The sequence below is a fragment of the Symphodus melops genome (genome assembly GCF_947650265.1).
Source record: "Symphodus melops genome assembly, chromosome: 8".
Lineage (NCBI taxonomy): Eukaryota > Metazoa > Chordata > Actinopteri > Labriformes > Labridae > Symphodus > Symphodus melops.
Genome location: NC_136698.1, coordinates 7993131 through 8018477, shown reverse-complemented (window position 1 = coordinate 8018477; position 25347 = coordinate 7993131). Strand labels below are relative to the sequence as shown.

The following is a 25347-nucleotide window of genomic DNA, read 5'->3' as shown; positions in this document are numbered from 1 at the left end:
TAGGTGGCACAGAAAGAGAGGGAGGGGGCACACAGGACGACACAGGTAACAGCTAACGCCAGGCCTCCCACACACGCACACACAGCCTTACAGAAAGACATAAGACAGAAGGTACAAACACCTGTGAGCTCAGGAGAAAGGAGACACACAAACAGATGCATGCATGCAAAAAAAAAAAAAAAAAGAGACGTAAACACCCACAATGTGTGTGTGTATGCACATACACAGTCGGAGCGGAACAACAGACACATGGCATGGAGCCGAGATAAGTCTGTTGAGGGGTAAAGGAAGGGAAGGGGGTAGAAAGGGGGAAGGAGGGGATGTCCCAATGTTCTGCAGATGCCCAACAACAGAGAGACGCATTAAGGCACCCAGGAAGAGGGAGGCAAAGTTGTAGAGAAAAAGAGGTGTAGCCTGGGTGAGTGAGAGACAGATGGACACAAAAAAATAATATGTCAGCGAGGAAGAAGAGGGAGAGAACGAAGAGAATCACAGTAAAGTCGGGGAAAGAGACGAGGAGAGGAGAAGAAGAAGAGAGGACGAGGCAGGAAACAGAGAGACAGCTGGCACTCTAGGGCACGCTGGATGGATAGCTCCTTGTTAGCATAGGCCTGACAGGCTGATGAGAGGGCTGCTGTCAGACAATGCTGAAGCCGGGCTGTGTGCGAGTTTGGGCAATCGGCAGGGCAGAGGCTGGGCTCCAGAGCTGGGGGGCCTCTGCAGATGAAAGACACGAAAGGGGGGGGGTGGGGGCGATGGGGGTCCTCCCAATTGACTAGTTAGAGGAAGGGCCGATGCAGCCCTATTATACGGCCCTATGACAAGGCTGCACGCTCGGCTGACTCCCGCCCCTTGCGCCACCGCTGTCCGGCCTGCTTAGAAACAGTGGTAACGTTCACCTCCAGTCTCGAAACAGCAATAAGTCAACTGACGCATTGTTGTATGATCATGATTTATTCTTTTGCTGTTGACTGCTTGCAAGACGCGCCGGCCATGTACAGCAGACTGACACACAGAGTTCACCGGGGGTTTTAACCAAGGCAGCACCTCGAGCAAGCCAGAATAAATGCAGGATGTATTCTGTGTGTGTGTGTGTGTGTGTGTGTGTGTGTGTGTGTGTGTGTGTGTGTGTCCATCTTCCACTTTCCACTTTCTATTCCCTATTTCTTTGCTTGGCTGAGAGGCTGGACAGGCGGAGGTGGTGAAAGCAGCTGGATGGTACTAACGATGTTACTAACAATACCTCCGCTCATACATCCTCTATCTGACTATAGAAACTCTACCTGTCCATCCGCTGACTGCTAACACTCACTTAAACAAACATTTTGACAAACTCTGACGTTCATTATATATTTCCCATCCTTTAGGATATTTGATCACGAGTCACAGTGTGGATAATGAGCTGGGCTCTTTGCAGCTAAGTATGTACACACACAGATAGCCGGCTTCAAGATTCATGGCAGCCATTTCCACTTGAACTGAGAGGTCAATCTTCCCAACAGCAAAAAATAACGCATCACAGGAGCAGTAATAACACCAGGCCTGCTAGTAATCCCCGAGGAGATGTGAAAATACCTTTGTACTACAGTGCCTGACATATATCGCAAACCAAACCAAAACAGCTCTCCCTGAAGAAGATGGATGGGTAGACAGACGAGTGGATGAAGGATTGTAAGGGATAAAAAGCTTACGGGGGTGAAGGTCTGACGTGGAAGCTCTTAAACAATCTTGTCGGCATGAATTTGTTTTAGAAACGAGCCAAGATTAGTCTCAAGGCTGCAAAGAAAACTGTAAATCACAGACTAATATCACCTGCACCCCCCCCCCCCCCCCCCATTCTTCCAGATAAAAAAGCAAAGCACTTTCCCCCTCGAGTCTGATCATTTACATTGTGTGACTCTTGTGTCATAGCACAGCGTGCAAACTACACCTCTAGTGGCGCTTCAGCTGGTCTTAGGAGCTAAAGGGGGAGACAGGTGAAAGTCTCTGAGGCATTGGTAATTTTTAACAGTTCCTGCTGATTACAGCTCCTATGGGACGCCTTGGGTATCATTCCCTCCAGCACCCACAGGCCCCTCCGGCTGTTCGCTGTTCTGCAGCCTTGTAGACACCGAGGCAGGACCGGCTAAAATACAGACACAGATAAGACTTGGATGACATCACTGCCCTCTCCCATCTCATCAATCATAAACATTTGGCTCTACTTTGTCAACCAAAAAGATAACGAGGAGGAGGATGGAATGAGAAAAGGGGGGGGGAGGACGAGACGGAGACAGAGACATTTTCTCCCTCATGCAGACAGACAGAAGGAACCTCTTTAAATTATGGGAGAGAGTTAGGACATGTAATAACAGATAATTTAAAGCCTTTTTGTCCATTAATGTGTCACATCTACAAGAATAACAGTCAAATAATATAATCCAGCGTTAGTGTAGATTTCCCAGCCTGTCAGAGGGGGGTGATAAGGCGGCTGCTTGACTGCGAGATGCCCGGGCAAGGAGGGAGTCTGGGAGGGGGCAGAGAGATCAGTTCAACTCTCTCTGTACAAGTAGCATACCCATGTCGGATAAATACCCTCATCGTACTGCTCAGGGTTTTGATATCCTGCTGGAATATTGATGAAGAGAATCATGTTCAATCTAGGAAATAGTCCCTACATTCGAGCTCTGTACTCTATTAAGAGGGCAAATTCCACGTCTGATTTTGATATGAAGCTGAAAATAGCAGCAGTGACTCGCTATGGCTAAGAAACATTTATACAACATTTATATATATTATATCATTTTTCAGATGCAAGTGAGACAACAAACATAACTGAACTCAAAACACAGAGACTCAGTAAAGAAGATGCCTTCCTCCTGTTTGCTGGCATCAGCTGAAGGCCCTTATTCAAATATTGGCTTCAGAACAAAATGCTCTACTGCTACTTTTCCCATCAATATTGTCAGACAATGATATCCTTTGGAACCAAGAAGCTACACCATGTGCCTTTAAAAAGAACTTGGAGGGGCAACAGGGGGAACAATATTTAATTTACATAGCGAGTGACACAGATCTAAAAATAATATATGATTTAAATGAGGCTAAATGTGTTTTCATGCATCGAGTAACGATGTGAAACCACATGTTTTAAAATGACACAATATCTGAGCTTTAGATGATGATCGCATAAAAACAGGACCGAAGATTTCAACAATATTCTAGATCTTAAGTTTACAATCCAAAGCTGCCACGAGTTAGAGAGAGAGAGAGAGAGAGAGAGAGAGAGAGAGAGAGAGCGAGAGCGAGAGCGAGAGCGAGAGAGAGAGAGAGAGAGAGAGAGAGAGAAAGAGATTTAATGTTTTAATACGTTGGCAACGTTTCAGTGCAGACTACATACTGAATTGTTGCCATTTTTTTTTACATTGAAACAGAGTGCAGACATTTTTTTGTTAATTTTAAACAAGACCTAATAATAAGACCTTACCTAATACTAGGCACCTATAGAATTGTTATGTTGCCATGGTAACAAAATAGGTATCAATATAGTTTGTACTAGAAGCAGATTGAAGTTAAGTTTAAAAAATCTGGTACCCTGACTATCTGAGAGTACTTCCGTCTGTTTAACACTTGTTGTCGTTGAACTATGTCAAAAGTTCTGACAGAATATAATTTATCTATGAACAGAGAACATGTTCCTCAAAACAAAGCTTAAATTCAGTGTTTAAAAACTCCTCTGTGATGGGAACATTGTTCTAACATATCTTTCTGCTGTCTGACAGGGCAAAGCTGCTAACTGAGAGAGAATGTGTGTGTGTATGTGTGTGTGGGGGGGGGGGGGGGATGATGGACTCACAGTGCTTAGCTTGCTTGAGGTAATGATGATGCGCCGTTCGTGCAGCATACTGGCGTAGAGCTGGAGCATGTTGTTGATGTCCACAGCCACAAAGTACTCTGTCAGGTTCCTCTGGAGAGACAGGAACAGAAGGAGATGCAGGAACGTAACAAACTGTCCTTACACAAGTTGCTTACAGGAAGCTATCAATGATTGTGGCTGGGCCTTAAAGAGAGCCATGCAGAACTGGCTGAAAAACGACTTCTATGCCCGAATATATTGCTGAGATAAAATGATTTTAAACAGCATTTGTTCATTTGATTCATCCGATAAAGGCCGGTTAGCAGAAAAAGGTACAATAAATGCTTCATTTTGTCAGATTGATTGTTGTTTTTATCTCTAGTAGCGTTCCATGAAGAGTTGGGGCGCTCAACTTGAGGTACAAATTTGAATATAAAATCAACAAAGAACAGTTTGAATCCTCTAATACCCATGGCGATCACTGAACTCCGACATTAATAGTACAAGCACTACAGGAGATAAAACTGCAACAAGAGCGTGATGCAATGATTTCAAAAGGTGACAAGTGTATCTGATTAAAAACGATTAGAGGCAAAGATGTTTCCAGAATAGAGGGGTCCCTCTTTATCTCCCAGAGTCTCTTTTCTTTACTCCGTGAATACTTACGCTCTCAGGGATAGTTGGCAGTCCATTGATATCCGGGGCGATGAAGTAGGAGTGCTGCGAAAACACAAACACGCCGGAGAGAGAAGAGGGAAGGTCACAAGTGAAGCATAGCACTCAAAAAGAAGAGAACGAGGGGAAGAGGGGGGGAGAGGCCTTTCACTTTGTTCTATGATTTATGGCTCATCTTCAGCTCTGTCTATATGAATTGCTGAGCTTGTGTCTGAACTGTGGCAATGCTTTTATCAGGCCTACAGTACAGAGAAGGCTCAGTTGCAGCTCAGTTCCCCATAGACACAGACTGGGGTGATGTCTCCGGTGGAAAACTGAGTCTTTATTTAAGCATTAAATAGGCCTGCGGAGCAACAACTCACACACACGAATGTGTGAGCGTGTACCTCCACACAGACACACACACACTCACAGGTTGTTTAAAGGATCACAAGGCTGCCTGTCTCACTTTGGGAGAGCAGGGCAGGTTCAGTGTTCAGATCAAAGGGGCCTGAGAGAGGTGCCGTTTGGAGACAGGTAGACAAACCACCACCCGAAACACACTATTGTGTCTCTAACACACACACACACACACACACACACACACACACACACACACACACACACACACACACACACACACACACACACACACACACACACACACACACACACACACACACACACACACACACACACACACACACACACACACACACACACACACACACACACACACACACACACACACACACACACACACACACACACACTTTCTCTCCTTCATCTTCAGTACACCTGTGCTTCTAGGCCTTTGAATCAACCAATTGTTGCAGATCTTTGCTTAAATCTTCCGCAGCACTTCTAAAGATTCTTGAAAAAAAATAAAAGTCCCCAAAAATTGAAAAACTGAAAAAAGGTGAATTTACTTATTCTTTCAAAACAGATGACAGGTGACCACTTATGTTCACTTATACTTTCGAACACATTTTGTGTCCTCTTAAACAAGGCAGACATATGACATCCAATACCTGAGAACTGGTTTAAAATATATTTACAAGTCTGATAAGGCAAAATGTGGAACAAAAACAACATAAAAAACGTTTTTTTTAAAACATAACCCTTAAATAGAAGAGAACATTAACAGAGTAATAAAAGAGATTAATGAGGAGTGTCAGACATACGGAGAGCCATTCACAATCAGCAGCCCCATGCAGCGTGGAGTACCACCACCAAGAAAGAAATATGTCTCTGATTATAGTGACATAAGAAAACAAGCAAAAAGAGATATCCTGTCAGAACAAAGGACAATATCTAACAATTCAACATGATTGAAAAATGTAAGATCTAAGTGTCCAGCAGGTTTGTTAACCATGTAAAAAGGCTCAACAAGATGCAGGTCTAAATGATTTAACATTGCATTGTAAATTTCCACAGTTTACTAATAGTGCTCAAGGATTTGTAAACCGTGCTCACATGGATGCTATGCCACTGTATGGAGTTATGAAGGTTAGGAAACAGTGGCTACAGTTTGCTCAGCAGTGTGCACAGATGTGTTAACCCGTGGGAACAGATTTGCAGACGGCTCTTTACGTGATATTATGGAGCTGATCTAACTTCATCCAACGAGCGTAATCTTTAACTGTGAGTAGACTCACACGTGCATTTGCTCTGCGTAGATCTGGTGCTTTTCACGACAGTGTCCTAAAATATTATGTTAAGTTTCTCATCATGGAACAATTCTACCACTTGCTATAATTAAATAACCACCAGTAAAAGACTGATGCTAATACATGCTGAGTGGAAATGTTTGAGCAAATTAAACATACACAGGCTGTAAAGATTTTTTTTTTTTAAAGGCATAAATGTAAAAACTGCGAATGACCCGGTAACATCTAGTTTTAATCTATAAAAAACTCAGACACTGTATTCCTTTCATAAAAGATTACGATGTGTGCAAACATATGAAAACAACTGTCATGAGTAAACATAATCCCAAAGGAGGGTCATCGCTGTCGCTGAGCAAAGCCAAACAAACACTGTCTCTTTAAAAGGCACAGCCACTTACTGCATCAGTGCATCAATAATGACCCCTTCACCCTCTTTTTGTTTAAATGTTGTTTATATATTCAAAATAGAATAAATGTATTTTCATGCATGTTTTGCACATAAACCATCACACCTTATATCTGTGTATCTTCTACTAAAAAGAGAGCTAACTACTACTTTTTTTTTGCAAGAAAGCAGAAACATCTGATGTCATTATTTCCCCTTTAGAGATGTGCATATAATCATATTTCCCTCTTGGAATCCTTGTATTACTATTATTCATACTGTATGTATGGTTGTGTTAAGAGTCAAACACCCATGAACAGAGACACATCTTTTCTCTGTTAAAGTTAAGTCTGCTTGGTAGGTTGTAGTCATATTACAGCTGAGAAGCCGGTCTGGGATAGTTAGTGTTGAAGCTGTTGGAGCATAGAGCTTTTTTTAAAATTATTATTCAATGTTCAAAGCACAAACAAGATGAGTATTTGTTTAGCTAGTGTCAGCGGCTAGCCGCTCTAATTTATAAAATATAAAAATATACACTGAGCAGCTATTGACACAGAAATAGTTTTGAATAGAGTCTATTTCTGAGTGTTCGCCTTCATCGCGTTAAGCTGAGAGAAGTCTAGTTACACTTTTAGGCTGGATTTCTGTTAAATTGTTCAAATGTACATTGAATGATAGATCTTTGTCATTTTCATTTAAACAATGTAATATGATGACGATAAACCTGAACTTCTTTCTCTCAACATTAAGCTAAACTTTATCCATGATCCCTAAAACTGGGACGTACAAAGTCTCTTCTTAGATTGTCAATACACAGGAAACAACTTTAGAGTGCAACTTCTCATCAAAACAACAATATCTGTCTGTGTCAACACGGGAGTGTATTCATTGTCAAAGGAAAAGAAGAAGGATTAAAAAAAAAGATGTTTTACCTCATCATGTAAATTCTGATCAAAGGTAAGAAACTAGAGGTAAAACATCAATCAAAAACCCATTACCACACATACAGTAGCTACACTGCTATGTATTCTCTCCAGCTGTCCTTTTTTTTTACTCTGTGTGCTAAATAATGTTTCCCCGATGGTCTACAAACTTATGGCATTGTGATAATCACAAGCCATGCTCCTTAACTCAACCAAGCCTTTCATTGGCTGTTTGCTTGCTTATCTGCTTTATTCTTGTTCTTTCGAAGACATGTTTATATAAAAACATTGAAAGTGGGTTAACTGGAAAGGCATCAAGGAGATTTTTTGAGTACAATTGCCTTTGCTTTAAACATAGAAAGGGGGAGAAGAAAAAAATAAACTTTTGATATTCAGAGAGAATATGGCAGTGTGGAAGGGCATTAATCATTTACAAAGTTTGATTGTTTTCCAGAGGAGAAGAAACATACACCAAGGCCCAGGATAGTTTGTTTTTGTTATATTTAAAAAGATAGCACAGCTTATTTGGCCAAATTGGAAAGCCGTGGCTCCCATGCGATTAGTACAGCGGCGGTTTCATATTTCACAGCAGCCTCCTTTTCCCTCCTCCCGCCTCTGCCGTTCACTCATTCCCTTCCACTCACCGGCTCCTTGCTTCGCTGATCTCTCAGTACTTGCCCAGTGGCAATATACAACTGCTCATTCTTGCACAATGAGAGAGGGAGAGAGAGAGAACAAAACAGGGTTCACACATGAAAGGGGACAATGATCCTTCTTCTTCTTCTTCTTCTTCTTGGCTGCCATGATAAAACAAAAGCCACTCTTTTAGGGAATAATTCTGCTTCATCAATTAAATATCAAACTAGTGGCTTCTGCAGAAAAGAGATAAAGCTATCACCTCTGTTCTCCGGGGCTTCTTTTCCAACCAAGCTTGGAGATTCAGATAAAAAAAGATTTGATTCCCACATGTGGCGGGGAAGGAAAACTAACACAAAGGAAAAATAAAACACAGGGAATCTTAAGTGGCCTTGTTAACCTTTAAATAGGATTATTGATTACCTCCTATTAGGCTGGTTAGGTTGTAATTAGATGTGTATCCGTCACAGAGATCTCGAGTTGCTTGTTTGATTGGTTAAAAAAAGAAGTGGTGGTCTTTTTTACAACAACACTGAGGTTGGAATCATTAATCGGAATGATTTTCATCGGCTTGAAGAAATGTACATACACTGAAACTCTTTTGATCCCTTCAAAGTGTGAAGTCTCACCAACTCCAATCTAGATACAAGCAAACTAAATCGTTAAAAAAAAAAACCTGAATTTGACGTATACAGGCCTGGAGAGCGAGGACTGTTTAAGTTTGATGTCACACACGGGGAGAGATAGTGTCAGAGTCAACACAAACACAGGCTGACTTTGAGCGACCTGGGCATGCTAAGCGCTTTCACTTTTTGATAAGCAGGAGACATGACGAGTTGTGAAAGGACCCTTCAAGTTTAAACGTGTCCGACGCGAGCTTATCACACAAAAACCTGTTAGCGCCACTTCTTGTTTCCAAACACGGTGTCAGCCGAGGGGCCCTCGGCCTCTCTTCTTTTTCCTACCTTTTGTATCTTATCCTCCCTGCTGCTCTCTGTCTATCCACGGTTTGTCTCATCCATTTTTAACCTCTGCACTTCAGTCCATCACTCCACTTTCTTCCTCTTTTCTTTTCACTCTTCTCTCCGTCTCCATTTAAGTTTTGGTGTCATTATCCTTCCCTTTTTATCTCCTGTAAATTCTTCGTCTCTCTCCTCCGCACTACAAGGTGTCTCTCCTCTACTTTAAACTACTTGAGCCAGCTGTATCATCTCTTCTTCTTTCTGTGCAGTTTCCTTCCTAATGCTACACACTGCTACAGTAACCTACCTGTCCTTCTTCCCCTGTTTTCTACCTCCACTCTCAGCTGTCTCGCTGTCTGTGATAAGGGGGAATACGAGATCTATACCTACCACACTCAGGTTGACTGGCGTGAAGGGCTTTGGCACAGGCAGATCATAGAGAGAATTCAGCATGTCATTCAAGTCGTTTTCCTGGGGGAGAAAGAGAAACAACAAAAGGAGAACGAAGAAAAACAACATAGGACCCATGAATTTTATTTACTTGTATTGTTGTTGTCGCGAGTTATGTGTCAATCTTAACAACAGTGCTGGGACGAGCGCTGCTGCAGACCAGAGGGCAATCCTGCAGCGAGGCCTGAAGGGTTCGAAAACATCCGACTGACATATGTTTAACGAGCAATGGTGAGGTTAAAAGACGGCTGAATGTGGGGCTGCAGACGCTTATTATCCCGGCCGTGTTGATTTACGGCCGAGAGCGGGCTGTCAGTAATTAAAGCAGGGGGTTCCCGCTCCAGAGGCGAGGGGCTTTAAGAAGCCGTATGAGGGCTAGCTTGACCACAGAACAGGCTCGGAGATTATTCCTCCAGCATTTATGAGCTCCCCGACAAGACTGCCATTCACGCTCGCTGGAGAACTAACGGGGACGACACTTTGCAACTTGTACTTTGTGCAACTAAACCAAACTAAGAACTGTTCACACAGAGGTCAGGCCTTGATGTTTTCTCAATTCTTTTTCTATCTGCCCTCTCAGGGAACTTTGTTTTGGTTATGGCTACGAGCCGCTGCTCGTTTGAGGAAATGTGTGTGTGTGTGTGTGTGTGTGTGTGTGTGTGTGTGTGTGTGTGTGTGTGTGTGTGCGTGCGTGCTTTGGAGAAATAGAAACCGGAGAGGAAAGGGCGGCGATGTACAGTAAGAGAAGGAGAAGGGGAAGGGTGGGAGGGAGGGAGAGTGGAGTGGAGGGGGGGGTTGTGTCAGGCCGTGTGCAATCGAACAGCCTCCTGTCATGAGAGGCTCAATGCTCACACGCATGGTCAGCAACACGGCCTGGGGAAACAGTTCATTTACCCCTCGCCTTAAACCCTCATCGCTCTTCTGTCTTCCCTCGTCTGTCAACATCTCCCTCTCGCCTGGAACGGACAGCGGGGTAAATAGAAACCAAATCATGCACACTAACACTTCAGTCACCCAGGATTTCCAGCAATCTTCCTGTCTCTCTCTCTCTCTCTCCCTCACACAAACTAGTCTCTCTCTCTCTCTTTCTATTTAAAAACTGAGCTCCTCTCAATCAGAGAAATGTGTGTTTATGTTGAATCTCTATGTGATCTGTTTGTGATTGCCTTCTTCACCGAGGCTCTCTGTCCTGATCATTGCTCTCTAAGGTTCCTGGAAGCAGCAGCGACTATATGACAATTGAAAGCGGTCCCAAAGCTCCCTGCACATCTCCCCCGCTCTGCCTTTCTCCCTCCCTTTCCGTCTTCCTCCACTCTTCAGTCAAAACATGGGAACATCACCTACACCCTCTGCGCTAGACGCCGCACATCTCCCCAGTTTGTTGCATATTTTACATTTCCCTCCCTTTGCTGGTACAATGCACTGAATAGTCAGGGGAAAAGACTTTTGTGAAGTGCGAAACATTTGTGTGTGTATGTTTGTGTGTGCTCCCCTGTGTGTGTGTGTGTGTGTGTGGGGTTGCCTTTTTTTTTTTCTTAACGATTTGTTTTCCAGTAAATCATCAGGAATAACTTCCAGTGTCAGATCAGCGTTTGGTCTGTGAAATGTCAACATTGTTGCTGCTAACAACGGCAGCCGAGTGGAGCCCGAGACGGCGAACAAAACTTGCACACAAAAGACAACATGCAGCATGCAGAGGAAGAACACAATGGAGGATAGATATTTTACCACAGTCGAGTTTCAAATACACTAAACTGTGTGCTTGTTTCTCAACCAAAAATCAAACCGCAGGATCGTATAACTCATGTGAGGCTTTTTAAAACCACATGTTAAACATACAAAAAGAATATCTGGGATGGTTGAAAGAGATGATTACCTGTTGTTTTGTTAAGTAGTCTGCAAGGGTATTAAGCAACTTGTAGTAGATTTCGAACCATGGTAGATAACTGCAAGAGTCAGACAAGAGAAGAAGCAGATTAATTCAAATGGGTTTTTTTTCATTATAATGAATAATCTTGACCTTAAATAGACACAAAGTTACATTTCCTCTTAGGAGCTTGAAAAAAAAGAAAAGGAGAAAAAAAAGCATGTGGAAGTAAAGCAGATCAGAACACACACAGGGTTTGCAGTAGTTTAGTGAAAACAACGTCATTACCTTTTTAGGGGTTTTTTAAGTTTAAAATGGCAGTGAGTTTATAATGTAATGTAAGGTTTCTGTGTATGTGCTGATTTATGACTTAAAGACTACATGTATACAGGCCATTATAAACATATGTTTTCAGCATCTGAGGGGAAAAAGGGAAAATGCTATGTAGTCCTTATTATGACATTCTTCTTATCCGACATGCTACACATTCCTGTTGACTCTGCTCTTTAAACCAAAAGAAAAAAGGAAAAAAGAGGCAAACAAAAGAGAATGATGGACTTTAGATTCCTTTGAGAAAGATTTTGTGTAATACAGAAGATGCTGCGGTTTTCAAGCATGCTGCTCACAGATGCACTGCTTAACTAAATTGCAGCCTGTTATGTGGCCCCCCCCCCCCACCTCGTTCTGCCCCCCTCTCTGTGCTTTTTTCCATGTCCTTCACGTTATAAAAATAATCTTCGCCTTATGTATTAATGCACGATAAATAAATTCATTAACAAGCTCAAAATAATTTATACTGCAGTGTTTGTGTTAAAGCTAATCAGCAAGCACACCCACCATAAGCTAAAAGCATCTGCAGCATGGCTTTCTTTACTAAGTTGACATTTTCTTGGCTAAGTCCACTTGCTCTCTCTGTGGAAGATGGCCAACATTTTTCTCTTGGCATAAAAAGCTGCAAGGGCTCAATTCATTTAATGTTATGCAATCAAATAATAAAAAACATGGTGTCCCATCAAGGTATTGAATTTTTATTTAGTTTGGTGTTTTAACATGGAGTGTGCATGCATAAATAATCACTCCAGACAAGGACTTGTGGGTGTTGCAATGAAATAAACAGAGACTGCCATTAATGCTTCATTACGTTGCAACATGAATTAGTGTCCAAATGAGGCGATCAATAAAAAGTTTAATCTTGGTTGCTCGATAAATTCTGCGAGTAGACATAGTGTTAAATACAAGTCATTAAGTTGTATTTAATTCAAATAAATAATGAGACAAAGACATTTCATCCGCAGTGTCTTCATTATAAAATAAAGAGTCATGTTTAAAGAGGATGTTGGTTTGTGTGAAGTCCTGCTCAGGCGGTGGGCTGAAGGACTTTCCAGGCCATGGGTCACTGGCTGCTCTGTAGACTGGAATTAACAGACAACAAGAAAACAATAAAGTGAACCTAATGCAAATTTTCATATTGCTAAATCCGCGAGGGGCCAACGACAGGCCGTGTTCCCGGAGAAGTGCAGCCAAGCGCACCAATCAGAGAGGTTGACTGACCATTAGTCTGAAACAATCAGCCTCTTAACATGCCAATATTTTGACGTCTGTGCGAAGATTTACCGCAATCAGGTCACACTCGCAGGAGAGCCTAAACCAAACACGCGTGTGTTAATTCACATGCTGACCGGATATCAACCTGAAAACCCATTTCTGCCCCGTCAAACTACATACAACGCAAATATCTGCATATGGGGGTCAGTTTACATTGAAGCCGATACACGGAAAGTTCAGACTGATTTAATGACTCAGAGGGAGAACAAAGCCTGCGTGTTATCTCCGCCTCCTGTTAAAAAGCCAGGCTCCTGGACATTAATCCTTCATTTTTCACAGTTGAAGGGGATGTAAATAGGACTCTTGATGTCGGAGCAGCCGTCAGGCCTCACAGATCTCACAGTCATTACACTCCCACACCAAGGTGCTGTAAATCCTTTGTTTCAGAGGAAAACGCATGATTGTTGAGGAAGGCAGCCAACCGCAAATTATCAATATTCTTCAAACATCTCCCTCCAAAGGATCTAATGCTTCATTCAAGTTGCAATATACTGAATTTAACTTAAAGATGTTTTGTTCTACTTAACCTCCCCCACCCTCCCCGGCCGCCCAGAGTCTGCTGTCTCTGTTGATGCAAAGTTAAAGTTTGGAAAGCTTCGAGAGATACTCCTACTCTTCACAGTTCATTGCTCAGATCTGTTTGTGCTTCGCAAATCCTCCGATAGAAAAGAGAAAAAGAGAGGCATCCATCACTGGAGTGCTCAGTGCGTGGGGGCCCCCGCAATCTCTCCTGCCATTTTAAACACACGTCTCCTCACAAGTGCCATGTAGTCCAAAAAAAATGAAGCAGTTAATCTGCGGCCCACTCACAGCCCCGTCCTGCTCTCCATCGCCGACTCAGACCACCAAACAGAACACAGATATCTTCAAGAGGACACGGCCTTGGATCGGCCTTCAGAACTTACATTTAAAACATTATGGACGGGATCATACATGACTAACAAATATAAAGCTGAAATGTATCTATACGTTACAAGATCCAGAAATACAACTAATGATTAACAGAACATTTTGGACATGTACGCTCCTGATTAATACCTGTATACCTCAGTAGTTTAGGTTTTAGATTAACTCTGCACCTTTGAGCTGTTTTATCAGCCCTGTCTGCGGCCATAAACTACATGTTGTCTGCCAAGCACGACACTTATTCCTGCGCTTTAGATGAGTCTTAAATCTCATTTTATGCACTGGCACCTGTAATCGTAAGTCATCTTACACTTTGTAGACGGCTCAGTGGAAGATTTTATTACACCTTTACTTTCTCAGGGTTAAGGGGTTAAGTACGGGGAAGGAAGTTTCTCCAACAACGGCCTTAGTGACCACTAACTGGAGCAATGCTGTCCTTAAAATGTTTCCGAAGGTCTCAGCCTTTCACTAAAACACAGCAAAAATCTGAATTGATTATATGTTCAACAGGGGAATATTTGAAATATGAGAAACAAGACTGAGAGAAAACAAAGAGTAAAAGTGTCCTATTTTTTTTTTTTGTACATATATATATATTTTGCCTGAAGCGAGCATGGCTGTTTTGGCCACGGCTTTAGCAACAAGACTACAAAGGGCTGTCCACATAAAACTGTCCCGCTCATTAAGGCACTTCCTCCTGTAAGCGGAGGTGACAATTTTACGATCCCAGCACTTCAACAATCGCAGAGACACAAAATGTTTGAATTACTTTTCATTTATATCCTTTAAATAAAAATAAACTTCTCAGTATGGGATTTTTTGATTCACACATTAACTTGCAAATACATAACATGTAAATATATTTGATCATGTTTTTCTTTTGGTTATATATATATACAGTATATATAGTTTCGAGAAAATCAGACATAGGAACTTTAGGTACACATTTGCGCATTGAGATCTCTAATGTTTTTTTTAATTATCTTAAACAGCAGATATCTTCTCCCAACGCTGTGAGGTTATGTACGATAAGGGAACAGATCAGGGCAAAAAAGGAAACTGTAACTGGTAAGCAAACAATCAATTTAAAATTAAAATAAAAAAAAGAGAAACTTTCTATACGTTATTTTATTAAAAATGAAGGAAGCCATGCAAACTACTCAGAATGCATAATGAATTTTATACATCATATGTCAAATGAATTAGCATGTCTAACTCAGCGAGAGGGACAGGGGAACCTCTGCTAATTGGCAGTGAAGCTTCATGCATAATTATGGGCCAAGCGTCTTTGCTGTCGCACTGTGGCAGTAGCCGTATAACGAGGAGAGGGAGAGAGAGAGAGAGAGAGAGAGAGAGGGGGAGAGAGAGAGAGAGAGAGAGAGAGGGGGAGAGAGAGAGAGAGAGAGAGAGGGAGAGAGGGAGAGAGAGAGAGAGAGAAAAAAGAAAAACAAAGGCCATGGAAGCTGGCCGAGAAGGGTGGGTGGTGTGGGGAGGAGGGACATGGTTCTTCACAGCAGCTCATCAGGGCAGCGACAAACCCACGACTGTCCATCATCAGCCACACACACCCACAGACATACACATGTACACACACACACACACACACACGTACACACACACACACACACACATACAGACACACATGTACACACACACACACACACACACACACACACACACACACACACACACACACACACACACACACGTACACACACACACACACACATACAGACACACATGTACACACACACACACACACACACACACACACACACACACACAGAGCAGCACTCACAGGAGAGCTAACAGAGAAAACGAAATGGCTTTGTGCTCTATTTTTTTTTGTTTGTTAAACTGTTAAATACATTCATTAAAAATGGATTTATCTTGTACATTCTCCTCAGTTTATTCTAAAGTGAACCAGCCTTTCCACTGAGATTAGCACTCGAGTACGCCTTCTTTGAAATGATAAGGTAATTACATCTGTAAAAACATTGAGTCAACATGCAATTACATGGGAATTAAATGATAATAGCCTTTGTTGGAGAGTAATTATGCAAAGAAAATGCAATTTTCCCGGGTCTGGTGTCCCCATTTTTGTGTTCTGTGATAGGATAAATCCACCTATGAAATATCAAAAACTGTTCAACTTTTAGGTAATTACAGGCACATCTCAAACATATTTGTGTGGGCAGATGAGAATTCAAAATTGTTCTTCTGGCATAGAGCAGCTCAGAGTGAAGAGTGAGAATGAATAGAAAAGCTGTCTCAAAAATCTGTGTTCACTTCTTAGATCTTGTAATTTTATTTTATTTTTTAAATCACACTTAATGTGAAATAAATGTGGTGATATATATGTATATTTATGTATATGAAAAAAAGACTGAGACTGATTCCATAGACAGTTTGAGATAGAGCTGAACAGACCAGGTGTGGTTTATTTGAACCAATGAGTGAAGAAACTGGGTTTGAAAACTTTTATTCCAAATATTTTATTGATTTTTCAGAAAGCTGACTTTTATATGGTTGGATTTAAAAAGTACAGCCTCACTTTAAGAACATGTAGTTGTTTTCCTTTCACTATTTGTTTAAGTTTGAGAGAGGGAACAAGGGGATTTTGAAAGACAAAAGGACAAAAATATCTGTACCTACAAGTAGAGATTAAAAAAGTGAGCATGTGAATGCGTGTTTGAGAATTACCTGAGCAGACATATGCAGACACGGCAGCCTTGAGTGAGTCGACAGAAACCAAACCTCTGTTTGCTGTCAATGTCGGTCAGCACAAAGGTGAAATTCTGCCCCACCTGATTCTGGGAAACCCTGAGGCCACAAACAAAGGGGTGACACACAATCAGAAAAAAAGTCAAAACACCAAAAACAACTGAGCGACTGAAATCAATAAAATGGTATACATTTAAAGAAACAATGAAAGCACAATTTTTGGTCGAGTTCCATCAGACACTGACTCATTCTCAGTCTGCATCTCACCATGAGCTACATCTCCAGTCAAGGTCCAAATCTGATGTCACATTTTTCCATTACGGCTGCTTGAGAAACTGTTAAAAGTTTTTGTAACCCCAAGGAAAAAGGAAATATAAGCCCTATAGATCCTTTCACCACTAGATGGCAGCAGCTCAGTTTCAGTAAAATACTCTACAGATCCCACTCCCCACAGATCCCACTCCCCACATCTCTCTCTCTCTCTCTCTCTCTCCCTCTCTCTCTCCCCCTCTCTCTCTAATTTGAATTTTAACATTTCATTTTACATGGGAATAATAGGCCAATACTTCTCAGAGAGCTGCTAGCCTGATCAGACCTATACAATGTAAAAAGAAAACACGTGTTTACTCTGGATCCACACCTCACATAAACATGCATTTGTGTATGTCACATGGGTGGGCAGGGCGCTGATGACATCATCAGCGTCCTCTTTCATGAAAAATTGTTGTCATGATTGTCATCGTCCGTGTCCCCTCATCTTTAAGCATTTACGTTTAAGCAAATACAACAAACATGAGATAGGTAGGTAGGTGGATGGATGGATGGATGGATGGATACAATTTGTTGAGGTTAAAGACCAGGGAGGAAACTTTCAATATGAAGCACAAACAAACATCATTACATTCTGACAGTTAACAAATGAAGGAACGACACAATAACACAACTGTGTGAGGCATAAATACACATCGGCTCATTTCCCTTTCTGCATAAGTGTCTCTGTAGGAGGGAGGGGCGTGAGGTGTACATATTTGTGTGTGTGTGTGTGTGTGTGTGTGTGTGTGTGTGTGTGTGTGTGTGTGTGTGTGTGTGTGTGTGTGTGTGTGTGTGTGTGTGTGTGTGTGTGTGTGTGTGTGTGTGTGTGTGTGTGTGTGTGTGTGTGTGTGTGTGTGTGCGTGTGTGTGTGCGTGCGTGTGTGATGTGAGTAGTTTCGTGCTTTAAAACAGGAAAGCATAGAGGGAGAGGAATCGTACCTTTCCACGTCAAAGGGAAAGCAGAACTTTGGTATCGTCTGAAGGACCTCCTGAGAAACCAGAACAGAGAGAGAGAGACACGCACACACACTCGTTTAGAAAAACGCACATCACAAGGAAAACAAATAAATGCATGTAATTCAATATTAAAAATCTCCTGGGCTTCGGCTAAGTGTGTGCTATCAACTGGCTGAACAAAATGAGGATTAATGTTAAACGCTGTTGATAGCAATCTGACAAAGTCTCCACATCCCAAACAGTACAGCTTAAATGCACTTAATCCAAATGAATGGGCAATCTAAACCACTTCATTTGGCAGAACAGAGTGGAAAGGTTCCCCTTTTTTTTCCAAGGATGGGGAGGGATCCTCGATCCACAGCTTGAATAATTAGCAGTTAATAAGTTCATCGATTATCGGGTGCCAAAGGGAGATGAAAAGATGAAGGAGGAGAGAGAAAGAAAGAGAGAGAGGGGGGGGGGGGGGGTGGACGCACAACATTAAGGCGATGGTGGCAGATTGTAGTGACAATGGGCTAAGCAGCTCTGAGGGGTTAAGAGGTAGGAGGGGGGTACAAGCCTTCAGGGCTTTACCTCCCAACACCTCCCCTGTGGGTTGGGGATTGGAGGGGTAGGGGGGGTGCATGCTCTTGAAGCGAGGTAGTAGGGGAGGCAAGAGGAGTGTGTGTGTGTGTGTGTGTGTGTGTGTGTGTGTGTGTGTGTGTGTGTGTGTGTGTGTGCAGCATATGGATTTAGACAGGGAGCAGGAACAGAGCGAAGCACCATATGGGTGAGCCTCTCCAGACCAGCCACACTGCCACAGAGAACCAGGTCCCCTCGCTCTCTCTCTCTCTCTCTCTTTCCTCGGCCCTCTGGCTGCTAACCTGGCCCTGAGTCGGCGCCAGGCACCTGGTCCTTTTAGCCGTCTGTCTTTCAGTTACCTCTCTCTCAGCTCGGGCCAGACTCTGCCAAACTCCACAGACTAATCCTGCGGACGGAGCGGCGGTCTGCGCCGCTCTGGCCTCTCTTACCGTCTACCTCTCTCGCTCTTGGTTTGCCTGCCAAGCCCGGCCGCTGAGCCCGAGGTCTCTCTCTTCTCTCTGACAGGAGACGTCCGAGCTGAGATTGATGCTTCATCTATCACTCCCTCTGACTCTCTCTCTTTCTGCCTTCTCACAGACTGATGCTAAAGACAGGTTCGGTGTCTTCTGCTGCTGATGCATGCTGTTGTTAATACCTCGCCGCAGGGGGAGCAGTCACTGATTTTTACCCCCCACCCCCAAAACCCCCTCTGTATCAAAAGTTAAAGCTGCCACCCCAGCACAACACAACCACGCCACAGACAAGCAAGAAACAGCAACAATGAGCAATGTCAGAGGATTGGGGGGAGAGATGTGTGTCGTGTGCATTTCAGTGGATGATATGTGCCTGCCTTCTTCAAGTACTTGTGCATGTTCAATGTAAGAGGGTGGTTTAGCATGTACACTTGTATGTGTTTGTATGTTTGTGTGTGTGGGTGGGTGTCTGGGTTTAACTCGGCTATATGTTTGCGTCTGTATTTGCCCACATATGGAGCAGACTTGAGGAGAGGTGGGCTGGGAGGAAAGCGGTTGTTTTTACTTATCAGAATCTGTGATAAATTGGAGGACTCGACAAAGACGGAGGGCTCAGTGGCAGAGAAAGGTCTCCGTCTCTGCCGTTCGTGAGAATGTGTGTGTGTGTGTCTCTGTGTGTGTGTGTGTGTGTGTGTGTGTGTGTGTGTGTGTGTGTCTCTGTGTGTGTGTGTGTGTGTGTACGTGCGACTGTGCCTCGGCGTGTGCGTCTGTAAAACTGTCACACACATCAGAGCTGCCATCGCTGTATGCGTTTGCTACTATTATTAACCACTACGTGCGCACGCCAATATGTTCCAGTGAGCCCTCCCTGGATACACTGCATATGGCACACAATCCCAAATAGACGCACACATACAAGGGCACACACACACATACGCCTGCTTTCCCAGCAAATAAAAACATTTGACTTGCCAGATTCGAGAGTTGTCACAGCCCCGCCCACATCAGTTGTCTGTGTTTGAGTGACAGTCAAGGGGCTGCAGAGACTCTGATCTTCTACAGGACCAGTGGGAAGTGTTGACTTTGTGTTTGCATAATGTGACATATAGAGAAAAATGTTCTGTCAATATATATATATATATATATATATATATATATATATATATATATATATATATATATATATATAGTATCCCTATATTAATATCAGTCCTTAAAGCTCTGATATAATGACACCTGCAGTCTATAACGCTTTTCATCTGCAGTCTTCATTCATTAAAAAGACGAGCTGACTGCTTCTGTGTCGGATATTAAACAGACTCTTATGTCAGATCATTTAATGAAATAAATTGAAGTGCTACAATTCATAGGATCTGTTTGGTGTTTGCCTTACTAGTTATTGAAATATTAAAAACACACATCCTGACCACGAAGAGGCCATGGCGAGGCCTGAATATGGATTTTTGAGAGTCTGAAACCAAAATACATTTTAAAATCCTCATACAGAAGAGAAAAGCAGAACACGATTATATTTAGGAAAGCAGAACTAGAAAATTTAACTTTGTTAAATGTGATATTTGTCAATGTAATAACACACTTAAAAACATAAACTGTCTGTATTACAAAGACAGTAGGTTGAATTTTCAAACACAACTTGGAAAGAAAACGGTTAAAGTGTAAAAACATGCCAAACAATTGCATTTAATGTGCAGCTTCTCTTTATGGAAATACAGTCTTTATTATACTTAAGTGAATAAATGATGGGATTTAAAAAACTCATTTCAAAATCTGTGTAAATGATCAGAAAACTATTTGCATGCCATGTTAGCAACCATAGCACGAAGCGCTACATGATAAAACAGACTGAGGTCAAGCTTTCCACACCGCTCAACTTGGGTCGTGTTCCAACACTTTCGGTTTGAAGCAAATAGACTTCTTGTCTTGATGTGTTGTGCAACTTCCTCATCTGTCAGTGTCGAACGTTTTCTAAATAATCCCTGTGTTACTGAGAACTCTAATTCATATCTGTGGAGCTCTTACCGCTCCCCTCCCTTCACAATTGGACCCTACACCACGGGGATATCAAAACAGGAAAGGCACAAAGGGGGGGGGGGGGGTCTTTTTTTTCATACAATAAGCCCCCCCAAACACTAACACCACACACAGACACACACATACAGTATATATACACTCCCTGTGCTTGCCGTTTTCCCAAGACAAAAGAAAAAGAGGCAGCTAATATATTTGCAGCTTTGCAAGGGGGGCTGTGAAGGGTTGGGGGAGGAATCTGCTGCTAGGCTGTGTTTGGCAGACGCCGGTGTATGCGTATATGTGTGTGTGTGTGTGTGTGTGTGTGTGTGTGTGTGTGTGTGTGTGTGTGTGTGTGTGTGTGTGTGTGTGTGTGTGTGTGTGTGTGTGTGTGTGTGTTGTTTATCGTGAGTGGAGACAGGGGTATCACTCAGCGAGACAGAATACTCTGGGTTCCCCCAGCGGACGATCCTGCTATCACTGCACAGCAACACTACAACAGCACACAGCAGCTCTGTGCAGCTTTACGCCGTTCCCCCTGCAGAATAGCAACGTGCAGCAGGGAAGAGCAACAAACTTTGCAGCACAGGGCGAAAAAATTGTGCTTTTATGCAGTGAGAAAATGGGCCTAAACTTCACTTTTATTCCTGCTCTACCCTGATGCTTTTAGGGGTAATTGCGGCGGGTTAAGTTATATATATTTCAGGCATGCAGCTGGTGTACTGGGGGAATCTGACAGATCATACTCTGTGGGCTAGTTTGGAGAGCGTCTGGCACTTATAAATATGCACCTCCTCTCCTGGCCACCCACAATCACTAAAAAGGGAAAAACCAGCTTTTTAGGATCACAGCAAGTGGACAGAATGATGTTAACCATTTTTTTTTTTTTTTTTTTTTTTTGTAAGTGTCTTTCTACACAGATTAAATGCTGGACTCAGCGTCAGGCATGGTGTTTCATTTTGGGTGTGAACTTCATGAGCAATATTCGTTTCCCCATATGCTTGCAAATATATAAAGGAGAGAAGCAGACGGGTGCTGTTGCAGGGAAGTGTGGATGCGAAGAGGAGAAGGAATGATGTTGGAGTAAAAGGATCAAATGTAGAAAATTACAAACTATAAGGGGAGGCGGGGGGGGGAGAGAGAGAAGAGGTTTGAAAGACAGAGGCTGACAGAGAAACTGTCAAGAGTGAATTTCATCAGGAAGAAGAGATGGAAAAGGTATTCGCTGGATGGACACAACAGCAGAAGGAGGGGAGGGAGAGAGGGAGGGGGAAGCAGCTCAGTTCATGCCCCTTTCCCCATGCAGCGAGGACTCCTCCCTGGGGGGACTCAGACTTTAAGCCCCTGCCCTGCTTTATATTCCCCCGGCTACTGCAGCCAGATCAATCTAGCCAGCTACCCGGTGTAACTCAACCCAGTTCAGTGCAGTCGGGCCCCCAGAGCCCTCCATCCAGGGAGAAGTTTTTAGGAGAAATGGAGGCTGGTGGCAGACAAATTTGCCATGTAGCACTGCTATACCCATATTAGAAGCAGATTTTAAAAGGGCTCTGTCAGTGTTTTTGCATGTGTAAGCCCATTACTACAATTCACATATTCTTTACATTACTGTCAGCTGTTTTCAAAGCATACTGCTTTACTGTACAATCAATCATAGGACACATTGTGCCTGCTTTTATTTTTTTATTTTTTTGTCAGAGTTAATTTATTATTTCCTGGTAATGCAATTGAAAGTGCAGACTTATTTGAAAAGTCTGCACTTCATTACCACGCAAACATAACATCACTCAAGATAATGCGGGCAAGATGTTCACTGTGATAGATTACCGTGGTCAAGTTACGTTTTTGCAAGATGAGTTTTTATAGCATAGGAAATGAATGGAAATCAATTAACTTAAAAAAGGTAGTAAAAGCCCCAAAACCCAGAATCCTGCACATCTGCATGAGGCTACACTGCTCTATGATTGGTTCAAGAGCAGTGTCTCACATGTGAATCGAAAGATCTTGTTTTAGCTACAAGGTGAATTCTCTTCTTCAGCCATTTCAACTGTGACATCATCAATCTAAAGTCATAGCATGATTAAATACACTCCTTAAACTGTTGATCTCTATGAGGCGTTGGACAGCCGAGCAGTTGGGTGGCGATGTGCAGAGGCTATAGTCGTTGTTGCAGTGGCTCTGGGTTCAAATCCGACCCCCAGCTGCTGCATGTCACCCCTCACTCTCTCCTCCCAGTCTCTCTTCAGCTATCTAATAGAGGCAAACATGTCTTAAAACTACACCAAACCTTTCTTCGTGTTCAGATTTGTTGAACTTCATAAATAATGAAACTGCTGTTGAAGAACTTTGGAACGACTTGCAACAAATCCTGCAAAACACAAATGCCAGTAAGAACTAATAAGGCCATAAAAAACATCCCAGGAGGATATGAAAGATAATTCAAATAAGCTTTAAAATGTCAAAGAGGCAACATCACATGGTCAATTCAATTAAAAATCAAGCATAACTCATGGTTACAAGTAAGACAAGGATCTTCTAAACAACAACGGAGAATAATCCATGCTGCTTGAAAGCATCCGAGAGGAAAGTGTGTTGACCTTGAGTTGAGATTCTTTTTTTCCCGTAACATACTTGAAATTAACTTTTCATTAATGTGCAGGCACCGACAGGACACCAAACATATTCTGAAGAATCCAGTGAGGGGAAACTAAGCGAAGGAAGAAATGGCCCAGCCTGAGGCTGCTTCCAACACTACTCACATATTAGAGCATTATCACCATCTAAAGGTATTGTATCTGCATATTGTAGTACTATCACTGCAGGCCGTTGATTTAATAAATGCATTTTTTAATTTGCCTGAGCTGTTCTTGTATATATTCCCCCTCTGATGCCCGTTCTGTTGAAATCCAAAGATAGTTTTCAGACTTGGAGGTAGGAGTTAAGAGAGACCTTTTCCTCCTTGAATATCTTAAATAACTGAAGGAAAACCAGTTTGTGTGACACTTTCTTTTCCATAAGTGTCAAACACAGTATAATGGAGCTTTAAGGCTGCGGTGGTTTGCAGCAGGCAGGGATCCTAGTTATCTAGCCGGCACTTCAACAGTATAATGACATAGTCAGCAGGGCTACTAACACATCAGCGCTAAAAACCACAGTGTGTCCACACTCCCTCCATTCACCTCGTCCTCCCGCACGCTCTCCTGCCCTCCTCATCACCTCCTCTCTTCCTTTCCTTCCCTTCCTCTCTTCATCCCTCCATCCCCCCCCCCACTCTCTGTCCTCTTTCACCTCCCTCCTAAACCCCCTGTCGTCTTCTTGGATCCCCCCCCCCCCCCGTCCTGCATACCCCACCTTTTCCTCACCCTTACCAACACCCCTCGTCCTCCCTCTTGCCCCCCTTTTCCCAATTAGTCTGTCTGTGTGCAGCTACCCAGCCGATCTCTGCCCATCCTGCCGGTGCTGGTTCGCTCACCCAGCCCCTCTGGCGAACATGACAAAGAGAGATCCTCAGTATTCAAACAGACACACTGCTTTCAAATGCCGAATGGCAGGGTCGACCTGGGTGCAGCTTTAAGCAAAATATTCAAATTCTCAGCCTTTCTTTTTTAAGAATTTGCATGGATATGCATTCATTTGCAATGTGTAAAGGCACAAGGACAGCTGAGCCTTGGATTGAGAGAGAGAGGGGAAAAAATAAATAATGCAGAATAAAAAACGTATCCTGGTATGAAACCTTGATGTGGTAGACATGGTGGATTAAAAATAGGCTCAAAACTAATGAAAACACAAAGTCCCAAACAAATGACTCATGTACATTTTTGGCACCGAGTAACTGATGACTATCATCAGTGCTTTAACTGAGAAAAGGCAGAGAGTTGGTCTGTGATCTTTTACACTGTAAACAACAAACTTCCTGAACAACTTCCTGTTTGTGCAGTGATCCCCAAACTGAAGCAGATATGTAAAGGTTACTGAATGTGTTACTATAATGAGAACGAAACACAGAGCGGAGATATTAAGATACAGAGAAAAACATAGGGAACAAAAAAAAAAGAGAGAGAAAAAAAAAAAAAAGAGAGAGAAAAAGTGAAAAAGAAGACATACTGAGATGAGCTGTGTGTTTCTTCCAGGCAAAGATTCAAGTGACGAAAACACCTTCTTCCTTCTTTGGTGATATATCCACGCAAGCACATTTTTGCATTAAAATTAACATAATTCAACCAATAAATATATAAAAGGCAAATTCGATTGATGATTGGTGTCATATGATAGCCTTAAGCATTATAACTACAATGTTTAACAGGTATCAAACAACACATATGCACAACCTGCTCCTTCATCTTCATCCTGAAATCATGATGTCATTTTCTAAGATCAGGGGAAAAAAATTAAAAGACATTTAA

At 42.5% G+C, this 25347-nt stretch overlaps 1 protein-coding gene across 1 annotated transcript in view; it reads right to left on the bottom strand.

Moving 5' to 3' along the window:
- The window catches only part of dennd1b (DENN/MADD domain containing 1B), a 100652-nt gene that overhangs the window by 42524 nt on the left and 32781 nt on the right, over positions 1–25347 (bottom strand). The window contains exons 4-9 of the mRNA XM_079349791.1: positions 17868–17917; positions 16597–16716; positions 11392–11461; positions 9456–9536; positions 4502–4555; positions 3836–3946 (exon numbers count right to left, since the gene is read on the bottom strand). Of these exons, the coding sequence (XP_079205917.1) occupies positions 3836–3946; positions 4502–4555; positions 9456–9536; positions 11392–11461; positions 16597–16716; positions 17868–17917 (486 nt within the window). The remainder of the gene's footprint in view (positions 1–3835; positions 3947–4501; positions 4556–9455; positions 9537–11391; positions 11462–16596; positions 16717–17867; positions 17918–25347) is intronic.